General features: G+C 40.7%; 1 protein-coding gene and 1 pseudogene across 4 annotated transcripts in view; both read left to right on the forward strand.

Annotated features, from left to right (window-relative positions):
- PCMT1 (protein-L-isoaspartate (D-aspartate) O-methyltransferase) overlaps positions 1–12,908 on the forward strand; it is a 60,131-nt gene that overhangs the window by 35,286 nt on the left and 11,937 nt on the right. For 2 of the 4 annotated variants that reach the window (XM_015137137.3, XM_001083841.5), the window contains exons 4-6: positions 2,358–2,462; positions 5,957–6,077; positions 8,570–8,655. In XM_015137137.3, coding sequence (XP_014992623.1) covers positions 2,358–2,462; positions 5,957–6,077; positions 8,570–8,655 — 312 coding nt within the window. The remainder of the gene's footprint in view (positions 1–2,357; positions 2,463–5,956; positions 6,078–8,569; positions 8,656–12,908) is intronic. The other 2 variants (XM_015137139.3, XM_015137138.3) reach the window with 1 other exon arrangement.
- LOC106998083 (BTB/POZ domain-containing protein 10 pseudogene) lies at positions 7,232–8,031 on the forward strand (annotated as a pseudogene).

A 12,908-nucleotide genomic window follows, 5' to 3' on the forward strand; every position in this document is an offset into this window, starting at 1 on the left:
ATGTTGGGCAGGCTGGTCTTGAACTCCTGACCTCAGGTTATCTTCCCGCCTCGGCCTCTCAAAGTGCTGGGATTACAGGTGTGAGCCACTGCACCTGGCCCAAATGTTTTTAAATCTTTGACATAATTTCTAACTTACAGAAATATACAAATAGTACAGTTCCTGTATACCTTTGTCCACACAGTCTTACATTGATAAAGCAAATCTCACCATTTGCTTTATCATTTATTGTCTTTCCCTTTTATCCCCTCCCTCCTGTGTGTGTGTGTGTGTGTGTGTGTGTGTGTGTGTGTGTGTGTGTGTGTGTATGTGTATTATATTTCCTTTTTCCCAAGCTCTTTTAGAGTAAATTACAGGCATAATGTTCTTTACCTTTTTTTTTTTGAGATGGAGTCTCGGTGCAGTGGCACGTTCTCAGCTTACTATAAGCTCCGCCTCCCGGGTTCACACCATTCTCCTGCCTCCCTCCCAAGTAGCTGGGACTACAGGCACCCGCCACCACGCCTGGCTAATTTTTTGTATTTTTAGTAGAGATGGGGTTTTACTGTGTTAGCCAGGATGGTCTCGATCTCCTGACCTTGTGACCCGCCCTCCTCGGTCTCCCAAAGTGCTGGGATTACAGGCTTGAGCCACCGCCCCGGCCAATGCTCTTTACCTTTAAAAATAAGGACATTCTCTTACATACCCATAGTACAATTTTTGAGATCTGGAAGTCAGCATTGATATAACACTATTAGCCAATTTACAGACCTTATTCAGATTTCATCAATTGTTCTGATAATGTTCCTTATAGGAAAAGAAAATGGTAGAGTGTGAGTTTTGATTGTCATGTCTTTTTAGTTTTCTTTAAAGAATGACTGAGAAATGGTTCCTTATTCTTTTACGGCCTCGAAAACCTTGAAAATTTTTATGAATATGGGCCACTTATTTTATATAATGTCCCTCAATTTGGGTTTGTTTGATGTTTCCTCATAATTCAATATGGGTTATGCATTTTTGCCTGGCATATCCCAGAAATGAAGTATCTTAGCAGAGGCATTTGATGTCAATGTGTCCCATAATTGTGATGTTAACTTTGATCATCTGATTAAGGTAGTGTTGACCAAGTTTTTCCAGTGGAAAACTTTTTTCTGAACTCCGTTGTAAAATTACTATTTTTCCTTTTTTGATTAATATTCATCTGAGGCAAACCCTTTGAGATTGTGTAAATAATCCTGTTTTTCAAATGTTAGTACACTAGTTTTAGCTTCCATTTATGATTTTTACCTGAGTCAATCAGTTATTATTGAGATGGCTGCCCAAAGGATGATTTTCATCATTTTTTCTACATGTATTTATTATGTGTATATATATTTGTTGGGAAGTTTCCCCTGTTTTTCATTTATGTATGTATAGAATGATGTATTAATTTATCACTATAGATTAATGGATGTGTATTTTTATCAACCAAGATCTGGTAGTAAATGCTATTGGATCTGATTTTTTTTTTTTTTTTAAGATGGAGTCTCGCTCTGTTTCCCAGGCTGGAGTAGAGTGGCGCGATCTCGGATCACTGCAATTTCCACCCCCCAGATTCGAGCAATTCTCTGCCTCAGCCTCCCGAGGAGCTGGGATTACAGGCGCCTGCCACCGTGCCCAGCTAATTGTCTTGTATTTTTAGTAGAGTTGGGGTTTCACCATCTTGGCCAGACTGGTCTTAAACTCCCAACTTCGTGATCCACCCACTTCAGCCTCCCAAAGTGCTGGGATGACAGGCCTGGGCCACCATGCCCAGCCTGATCTGATTATTTTTAGTAATGAGAATACTGGCTGGGTGTGGTGGCTCATGCCTGTCACCCCAGCACTTTGGGAGGCCGAGGTGGGCAGATCACCTGAGGTCGAGAGTTCAAGACCAGCCTGACCAACATGGAGAAACCCCGTCTCTACTAAAAATACAAAATTAACCTTTGTATTTTTGTATTTGCTTATATATGCAAAGAATGAATTCCTTCCTTTTTGGAAGGAGTCACAAGAAACTAGTAATATTGGTTACCTTTACAGAGTGAAACCTGAATGGTTGGAAATGGGAGTACGGTGGAGACTTTTCACTTATAAATCTTTTAATCTTTTTACTGAATTAATTAAAAGTTAAAAATTCACACACTGGAGGTCTAAAATTACTGAAACACGTGATCTGAATGTAAGAATTCTAATCAAACAGTTTTCTTAAGTAATACCTGGGCAGATATAAGGATATATGTTTTGGTTATCTTGGTAGATGACAGTAGTAGGAAAATTTGTAGAAAGTTGGCAACTTTCTTTGTATGCCATGATATGTGTACTTTAGTCTTAATGAATATTTTGTTTTCTTTTGGCAGCATGCATATGCACTAGAACTTCTATTTGATCAGTTGCATGAAGGAGCTAAAGCTCTTGATGTAGGATCTGGAAGTGGAATCCTTACTGCATGTTTTGCACGTATGGTAAGAGTTTTATTTCTCATTCTGGCCCCAACGGAAGAATATAATATGATTTGGCTGTATTTTTTTTTCACTAGTGGTTTTCATGTTTGTTTGTTTGTTTATTCTATTAGGATAGTGGTTGGAATGAGCATCACTTAGGATTTTGTTGTTGTTGCAAGTGACAGAACATGCAACCCAAACTGGCAGAGCTAAAAGGGAGTTTATTTAGTTTATATAACAGAAAAGTCTGGGGGTATATACGATCTTTTGTGTGGCTGGATTTAGAAGAGCAGATGTTATTATTGACAATAGGGTTCTCTCAGTTTCTTGGTTTGGCTTTACTTTCCTCCACATGTTGGTGCCATTATCTGGTAAGCTCTACCCTTGTAATCACAAGATGGTGGCCATTAGCTCCCAAACTACCTTCTTCCAAGTTCTCATTTGGCGGAAAAGAATAGAATGAGCCTGGTTTTCTTTTCTTTTCTTTTTTCTTCTTAAAAACAGAGGTTTTATTGCGTTTGGTCTACAGTTGGTATTTCACCTTATCTCATGGTGCAGGGACCCTGGGTAGGGGAATCTGTGTAGTACTTGGTGGGGCATGTGGCTGGGGGAGACAGGGCAGTATAGATGGTCAGGCCCAGAACGGTTTGAGAAGGAGGGCTGGGGACTCCTGAAAACCTACTGAGAGGCCAGACACGGTGGCTCACACCTGTAATCCCAGCACTTTGGGAGGCCTAGGCAGGTGGATCACATGAGGCCAGGAGTTCGAGACCAGCCTGGCCAATGTGGTGAAACCCCATCTCTACTAAAAATACAAAAATTAGCCAGGCATGGTGGAGCACTTGCAGTCCCATTTACTCAGGAGGATGAGGCAGGAGAATCCCTTCAACCCAGGAGGTGGAGGTGCAGTAAGCCTTGATTGTGCCACTACACTCCAGCCTGGACAACAACAACAAAAACCTACTGAGGTACAGTGTTGGGGGTGGGGTTAGCATGGAGAGGGGGTCAGGCTTAGCCCCGATAACTCAGAATTCTACTTCCTTGTTTGGGCCTCAGTTTTCCCACCGGGCCCTGCGACATGTCTGAGAGTCCCAGGGAAATCCAGCCACTCAGGAGCCTGAGATATTTAGCATCATAGCCGGGCCCCCTCTCCCAGGGGACTCATCTCCCAGCACCCTCTCCACTGTCCCTGCCGAGAATGAGCCTGGTTTCTAAACATTCCTACAGGTTTACCAGGATGAAGGTAGAACTTTTGCATTAGAAAAAGTGCTCTTAGAAAAATAATGCCTTGTTGTTATACTTCTGCCTTTTCTCATCAGAGCCTTATCTGGTCAATGGCTATCCAGAGTATTAACTGGGGACCCACTGATGTATGTTGGAGTAAAGGTTGATCTTTGCTTAGATCATCAAATCAGAGTGATTTGAGAAATATCGTGCCTGGAGGCCAGATTGGAAGATTCTGATCTAGTTAAATTGGGAGTTGTGGATCCACCTTGGACTAGAATCCATGTAACTTGCTATAAATGTATAGTCAGCAGACCTCCTAGAATGTAAGCTCCAGGGAGTTGGGCATTTTCTCTGCTCTTTGTTTTCATTGATGGTATCCTAAACATCTAAAACAATGCCTGGCACATAATAGGGACTCATATTTTCTCAGATGTTTTGCTCATTTTGTAGAGGTTAAGTCCTTATTCATGGGTATCAGTGATTTTTTTTTAAGATTAGAAATACCATTTAATAAATGACTCATTCTCTATACTTGACATGTTTATAGTTTTAGAGGATGTATTCATTTTAAAAACTCATTTGGTTCCTGAGTTATTTTTCATAAAATGGCATTAATGTTTTTCACACATTTACCATGTGTGAAAGTGCTTTGTGTTTTAAACACTAGTGCCTGTGTTCTAAGTGCCACCCCATTTTTATGATGGGGTATATGCCTTTTTCTTCCCCATTTTGTACTGAGGAACCTGATTCATAGAAGGAATGATTGGCCGGGTGTGGTGGCTCACACCTGTAATCCCAGCACTTTGGGAGGCCGAGGCAGGTGGATCACCTGAGGTCCAGAGTTCGAGACCAGCCTGGCCAACATGGTGAAACCCCCTCTCCACTAAAAATACAAAAATTAGCCAGGTGTGGTGGCACATGCCTGTAATCCCAGCTATTTGGGAGGCTAAGGCAGGAGAATTGCTTGAGCCCGGGAGACAGAGCTTGCAGTGAGCTGAGATCGTGCCACTGTACTCCAGCCTGGCCAATAAAGCGAGACTTTATCTCAAAGAAAAAAAAAAAGGAGAAGGAATGGTTAACTTGCCAAGGTATGTATGTATGCAAGTGATGACACTTAGACAAGAACCCAGATAGTCTGACTTCAAAGCCTTTATAAGGGTTACTTTTAAAAATTTTTATATTTTTTCAAAACAAATATACTTAATATTTTAATTTACAAATAAATAAATATGCAAAGAAGGGATTTTTGTTGTTGTTGCTTTTTGTTTTTTGTTTTCTGAGATGGTCTCACTCTGTCATCTAGACTGGAGTGCAGTGGCACGATCTCAGCTCACTGCAGCCTCTGCCTCCCAGGTTCAAGTGATCCTTGCACCATGTCAGCCTCCTGAGTAGGGGGACCACAGGCACATGACACCACACCTGGCTAGTTTTTGTATTCTTTTGTAGAGACGGGGTTTTGCCATGTTGCCCAGGCTGGTCTCGAACTCCTGGGCTCAAGTAGTCTATCTGCCTCTGCCTCCCAAAGTGCTGGGAATATAGATGTGAGCCACTGTATATATTTTCTTGTTTTCTACTAACAGCTGTAGAATCAAGTGTAGAAATTTCTTCCCATCAGGCGGGAGGCAGAGTATGTGGTGGCTCACTCCTGTAATCCCAGCACTTTGGGAGGCCGAGGCAGGCAGATCACGAGGTCAGGAATTTGAGACCAGGCTGACCAACATGGTGAAACCCTGTCTCTACTAAAAATACAAAAAAAATTAGCTAGGCATGGTGGTGCGCACCTGCAATCCCAGCTACTCAGGAGGCTGAGGCAGGAGAATCGCTTGAACCCGGGAGGCAGAGGTTGCAGTGAGCTGAGATTGCACTACTGCACTCCAGCCTGGGTGACAGAGCGAGACTCTGTCTCAAAAAAAGAAAAAAAAAAATTCCTCCCTGTCAAATTTATTATGTAACATTTTAATATTTAAAGTTATATTTAGATGGCATTTAAATAGAAAATTATTGTACTACTATTAAATATTGGTAATTTTCTTCAAAGTTCTGGATTTAATCTAAGAAAGTAATTTTTCTTAGTATTATAAGTTTTATTCAATGGGAGTGATGGTTGAGAAAGGTGTATATATGGTAAGTAATGTATGATAAACTGAGTGTTTCGCAATCTATAGAAGGCTTAAGCTATTTTTGTTTTCTCTTTGCAGAATATGACTTTAGATAAGGAAAAGCATCAATAATACTTTAGAAAAACAAATTTAGCCCAATGAACTACTGAATTGTTTTCTCTTTTCAAGGTTGGATGTACTGGAAAAGTCATAGGAATTGATCACATTAAAGAGCTAGTAGATGACTCAATAAATAATGTCAGGAAGGACGATCCAACACTTCTGTCTTCAGGGAGAGTACAGCTTGTTGGTGAGTATCAGAAAACTTTAAAAATTTCTTCAGAGGATTTTTATTTTCAGACGATCCAATGCAAGCTAAATAATACTCAGATATAATTATTGTATTTTTTTTACAATCACTTTTAAGTACTAAAAAATAAATACGATTCTTTTTGCTCCCCTAGTGAGTATTTTGCAGTCATCTCTTTGTAAGTTTAATTTTGTATTTTCCTATTAACCTATGAGATTGAATTTTTTGTAATGTGTTTGGCCATTTGGATTTTGTCTTTTGTGAAGTGCCTGTTCAGATACTGGATTGCTTGTATTTTTGACTTATAGGGCTTCTAGCCCTTTATATATATAAATACATTTCTTCTCCCATCTGGGGTGTGCCTTTTCATCTTACTGGTACCCTTTTGATAATAGAAATTCTTAATTTTAATGTACTCAGACTTTCCAATTTTTTTCAGTGCTTTCTGTGTCCTTTTTAAGGATAGTCTGAGGCCATGAAGATATGTCTCTTATTATTTCTTAGAACCTTTATCATTTTTAGCTTTTCATGTTTAGGTCTTTGATCTTCCTGATGTTGGTTTTTGTGTATGTATGAGGTAAAGGTACAGTTACATGTTTTTGTATAGGAATATCCAGTTGTCTTCCCCAGACACACTCAGTTCTATATAAAAAATAAAATACTGACCAGGAGCTGTGGCTCACACCTGTAATCCCAGCACTTTGGGAGGCTGAGGTGGGCAGATCAGGAGGTCAGGAGTTTGAGACCAGCCTGACCAACATGGTGAAACTCCGTCTCTACCAGAAATACAAAAATTAGGTGGGTGTGGTGACACATGCCTGTAGTCCCAGCTAGCTACTCAGGAGACTGAGGCAGGAGAATTGCTTGAACCCGAGAGGCAGAGGTTGCAGTGAGCTGAGATTACGCCACTGAACTCCAGCCTGGCGACAGAGCGAGACTCCGTCTCAAAAAAAAAAAAAAATAAAAAATAAAAATAAATAAAATAAAGGCCCGGGCAGCTCTAGTAGCCACAGCCGCCTGAGTGGCTGCCTCCATAGCCACTTCTAGAGGGATGTGGCTGAGGAGGAAGTGGAGGTGTTGCTAGCCTTGGCCTTTGCCCTGATCCTCTGTGGACACTGAAAGGGGAATACAGGAGTAAACCACACCAAAATGAGTCTCATGTTGCCAGTGAGAGACATGAGAGATCAAGAGATAGACGAAGGTCAAGTGACAGATCATGGGGTTCATCTCATGAAGGAACAGCGTCTCAATTCACTTCTTGTATTAGAAATGTTACTTCTCCGGCTGGACGTGGTGGCTCATGCCTGTAATGCCAGCACTTTGGGAGGCCGAGGCGGGCGGATTACCTGAGCACAGTTCCTCTTGTCCAAGCAGTCCTTGTTCTCCAAAAGCCTCCCCACATGGTTCCATTAGCAGTGCTGGGAACAGCATTAGAAACAGTAGTCAGTCAAGTTTAGATAATAGCTGTTAAGATATCTGGGGAGATGGTGTTTGTATTTGAGAATGCAAAAGAAGGAGCTCGGAATATAAGAACATCTGAACGAATAGCACCAATAGTGAGTAACACTAGATTTGTTGTAGACCCATATGTTTCTCCTGCAGAACCAAATACAGTGTTGGGCAGGATGTTTGTTTGGATCTGGCCAAGAACATAACTTTACACAACCCAATGAGAAAGGAGAGTATGAAGTAGCAGAGGGAATTGGTTCCACTGTGTTTCAATCTATTCTGGATTACTATAAAATAGGAATTACCTGTTGTCCTGATGGTGTAACTGTTCCTGAATTGAGAGAAGCATGGGACTATCTTGTATCGCTTTTGAATGCAGTACTATTAAGGTACTATATATTAAGTTAACTTAAATAGGTGCTTCTGCCAAAGTATTCCTCCAGTAAAATTCATGTAGTTTGCTGCCCATAAGGAGTAAAAATTATTTATCTTGGGTTTATTTGAATGATTAGGATGAGATTTAAAACAGAACTTATGAGTTCCGTTATCTCCAGTGCGTTTCACCCTTGAGAGTGAGTCACGTGCAGGGAGTGTGAACGACAGAGGTGGTTTATTATCCAGTCTGCCTTATCCTTAATCTGTTCACAGATATTTATTTACTAATGCTTTTGTTCTTAAGAGTTGTGGGATACAGGTTCATGCCTGTAAACCTAGCACTTTGGGAGGCTGAGTTGGGTGCATCACCTGAGGTTAGGAGTTCATGAAAAAGAGTTGCGAGATAGGAAAATGAAGTGCTTTTCGTTTACTAAATGATTGTAAACTCCAGTTTTTCATCAAAATCAAATTCCATTGTTTTAATGTTTCTGACCAAACAAAAAATAAAATAAAATGAGTTAAAAACAGCAAAAAAGTGAGTATCCAGTTGTCCCAGGATTATTTATTGAAAAATCTATCCTTTCTCCATTGTAAACCTCCTGTACTAGAATTCTTCACATTAAGTTTGATCTGAACAGGTTTTTAAAGCATAGCTGTTTTTCTTTCAGTGGGGGATGGAAGAATGGGATATGCTGAAGAAGCCCCTTATGACGCCATTCATGTAGGAGCTGCAGCCCCCGTTGTACCCCAGGCGGTGAGTCGGGATTTTTTTCTGTTTGTGTGTTTTATTCAACTAAAACTCTACAAGACTTAAATAGAAAAGACTTCTAGATGATGTTTAAAATATAATTAGATTTTCGTATCATACATTTTGGTTACAATTAGCTATTACTCTTTTCTTTTTTCATATGCAAACAATTGTATAAATGACATGAAAATTACTAAACCCCAGCTTGTGGCACTCATATTTGATCCAGGTAAGAACTAGGACAACAGTAGAATTGGGAAAATCCCTTTGGAGTTTATGACCTGATAATCAGTTTGAATTTTTTTTTTTTTTTTTTTTTTTTTGAGGTGGAGATTTGCTCTTGTCGCCCAGGCTGGAGTGCAGTGGCGCAATTTCAGCTCACTGCAACCTCCACTTCCTGGGTTCAAGTGATTCTCCTGCCTCAGTCTCCCGAATAGCTGGGATTACAGGCGCCTGCCACCACGTCCAGCTAATTTTTGTATTCTTAGTAGAGACAGGGTTTCACCATGTTGGCCAGGCTGGTCTCGAACTCCTGACCTCAGGTGATCTGCCCACCTCAACCTCCCAAAGTGCTGGGATTACAGGCGTGAGCCACTGCGCCCGGCCAGTTTGATGTTTTTTAAATACCATAATATGTACGGCTGTATTTGGTGTATGGGAGATATGAGAAAGTATTTGCCATACATTGTATTCTCACAAAGCTTGTATTCTAGAAGAGATATGTCATATATGTAACCAGGAAATTAGCAATATGATAGCATATAATTAACACATGATATCTATTGGAAGGAAAATAAAATATGCATATGAGGGAGAGAATTGTGCAGTGAGTGGTCAAGGAGACATCACATAGGGATGGAACTTGAACTGAATCTTAAAGAATAGTAGGATATATGGCCAGGCATGATGGCTCATGCCTGTAACCCCAGCACCTTGGGAGGCCAAGGTGGGAGGATTGCTTGAGCCTAGGAGTTTGAGACCAGTCTGAGTAACATGGCAAGACCCTGTTTAAAAGAAAAAAAATTAGCCAGGCATGGTCGCGCATATGCCTGTAGCCCCAGTTACTCTGGAGGCTGAGGTGGGAAAATTGCTTGAGCCCAGGTGGTTGAGGCTGCATTGAGCCATGTTTGTGCTGTGGCACTCTAGCCTGTGGTCCTAGATTTCTGTTACACATGCCTCTTGCGTAGTTCTTGACTAGATGACCAGGGGATGAAGGTGACACTGTTTCTTCTGCCTAGTCTCATCTGGTTTTTTTGTAGGCTTAGATCAGTTATGGGAAGCTGAAAGTTGGATAATTTGTTCTGGTCATTGGCCTGCTGCTTATTGGCCAAGTGACTGGGAAAATCACTTAATTGCTTTGGCCCTGTTGATTATCTGTTTTTTGTTTTGTTTTGTTTTGTTGTTGTTGTTGTTTTTAAAGTAGCTCACGCCTGTAATCCCAGCACTTTGGGAGGCTAAGGCAGATGAATCACTTGCGCTCAGAAGTTCGAGACCAGCCTTGGCAGCATGGCAAAATCCCATCTCTACAAAAAATACAAAAATTAGATGTGGCAGGCACTTGTAGTCCCAGCTACTCAAGAGGCTGAGGTGGGACGATAGCTTGGATTGCCTGAGCCTGAGAGGTTGAGGCTGCAGTGAGCCATGCTTGCACTACTGCATTCCAGCCTGGGTGACAAAGTGAGACCCTGTCTCAAAAAAAAAAAAAAAAAAAGGTAGATTGAACCAGTGGTTTTAACACATTTTAACTGAAGTATTAATATAATACAGAAAATTTTACAAGTCATAAACAAACAGCTCAATTGAATTTGAACACATGACCAATGAGTTTTTAACTTTTCAAAAAAAAAATATTGACAACCTAGAGTGAACAGTTAAAACCTGAAATAGAACTGTGCTTAAATGAGGGGAGTGGGTGCAGGGCCCATTTCTCCCTACTGGGACCCTGAGGTGATCTTGAAAGATATTTCTAGATCTAATTAAATTGAATTTAAATATTGGAGTAATACTTGCAAGTATTATAGGGGTATGTATACATCTGATTTAAGATAGATGTACTGAAGCGGCTTTCCAGTTTTAAGATAGCAGAATGAAGAGGTTTATGCCTTCTCTTGGATATCACCCCAAGATAGCCAGAAAAACAGAAGCATAAACTCCATACTCAATTAACTAGGAGACTATACCTGCAATCCTGAACTCTACAGTGTGTGAAGATAGAAAGCAGATGGAATAATAGCTGACCCAGGAGGGTGGAGGAAATGGAAACTAAAGAGACTACAGAGTGAAATATTATGCATACGCAGTTTGCTCTGCAAAACTCTGAAAAGGCTTAGGAATTGGTGGCATCAAGACCTTGAAAATCATAGGTAAAGCATGGGTCTGAAAAGAGGGAGTGCTGCTTGAAACTCCGCATGAGGAATAATCAGCACTAATCCCTAAGTAAGAAATTTTCTAAAAACCGATGGACATAATTCTATAGTTTGCAACTGAGTGCCTAACACAAAGAATTTTTAAAATAAGAAAAAAGAACCATATCATGTATATTCAGAATATTAGGGGATAAAGAGAAGATTCTGAAAGCCGCTAGAGGCCAGGTGCAGAGGCTCACACTTGTAATCTTGTCAGTTTGGGAGGCCAAGGAAGTAGGATCTCTTGAGGACCTGAGTTTGAGACCAGCCTGGGCAACATATCAAGACCCCATCTGTACAAAACAATTTAAAAATTAGCCAGATGTGGCAGCCTGTGCCTGTAGTCCCAGCTACGTGGGAGACTGAGGTGGGAGGATTGCTTGTGCCCGGGAAGTTGAGATTTCAGTGAACCATAATTGCACCACTGTATTCCAGCCTAGGTGACAGAGCAAGACCCTGTCTCTAAAAATAAATAAATAAATAAATAAATGAAAGCTTCTAGAAAAATAAAACAGATCTCCTGTTAAGGACTGGTAATCAGAAAGGCATCAAACTGCAAACAGCGTTAGAATTTGTAAGTCAGAGTACCAAACCATTAAATTCTGAGCTGAAAATTATTTCCAACCTTGAATTATGTATGCACACACATCACCAAATAGATTAAAGATAGTTTTAGGTTTGCAAATCTCCATCTCTTTCTTTTAATACATTCCATGTACTATTTCACAAAATGCTTCCAAAGGAACTTTCTTAAATGATTAAGATGTCTTAAAATGTCTTAAAATTTAATGTCTTAAAATGCCATTTTTGTCATCCAAAAATGAAATGAGGGAAGAGACAGACAGTAGGAAAAACCAAAAGAGGAAACCACATAGGGCATCTTGATCAGGCAGAGGCATGGAAGTTTACGGGATTGTTACAAAGGGAAGGGCCTAGATGGAAGCTGTGCGGCAGGCCTGGAGAATAACCAGCTCAGATTTGGAGCAAGAGGAGGAAAGGAAACAATCATTGGATATTTCTTGACTCAGCAGCAAATCATAGTTACACAGTCATAACTAGAAATGATTTTAATAAAAAATGATTGGTTGGGGGAAGGAAGCAGAATGTAGATTAAGAGAGTTCAATCCTTATCTAGCTTATGTTTTGAAATATAAAGGTAAATACTAGAAGACATAGCTAAAATGATTTGAAATAACTGGATTTAGAGAGCAAGGGTGGGGTAGGGAGAGGAAGTCAGCTGTTTATCATTATAAGCCTTGAAATTGAGAAAAACAACAAAATAGATTTGCAGACAACCAAAATTTTGACTGAGGGCACCCTTTCTTGAGGTAATAAATACCCAAAGTAAGGTTTCTGGCTGGGTGTGGTGGCTCATGCCTGTAATCCCAGCACTTTAGGAGGCCAAGGCAGGCGGATCACTTGAGGTTAGGAGTTTGAAACCAGCCTGGCCAACATGTTGAAAGCCCGTCTCTACTAAAAATACAAAAAAAATTAGTCGGGCTCAGTGGTGGGCACCCCGTAATCCCAGCTACTTGGGAGGCTGAGGCATGAGAATCGCTTGAACCCGGGAGGCAGAGGTTGCAGTGAGCCGAGATCGTGCCACTGTACTCCAGCCTGGGTGACAGAGTGAGACTCATTCTCAAAACAACAAAAAACTACAACAAAAAACAAAACAAAAAGCCAAAGTAAGATTTCTTCTTTAATGTCTTTTTTTTTTTTTTTTTTGAGACGGAGTCTCGCTCTGTCACCCAGGCTGGAATGCAGTGGCCGGATCTCAGCTCACTGCAAGCTCCGCCTCCCGGGTTCACGCCATTCTCCTGCCTCAGCCTCCCGAGTAGCTGGAACTACAGGCGC

Source organism: Macaca mulatta, chromosome 4 (genome assembly GCF_049350105.2).
Source record: "Macaca mulatta isolate MMU2019108-1 chromosome 4, T2T-MMU8v2.0, whole genome shotgun sequence".
Classification (NCBI taxonomy): Eukaryota; Metazoa; Chordata; class Mammalia; order Primates; family Cercopithecidae; genus Macaca; species Macaca mulatta.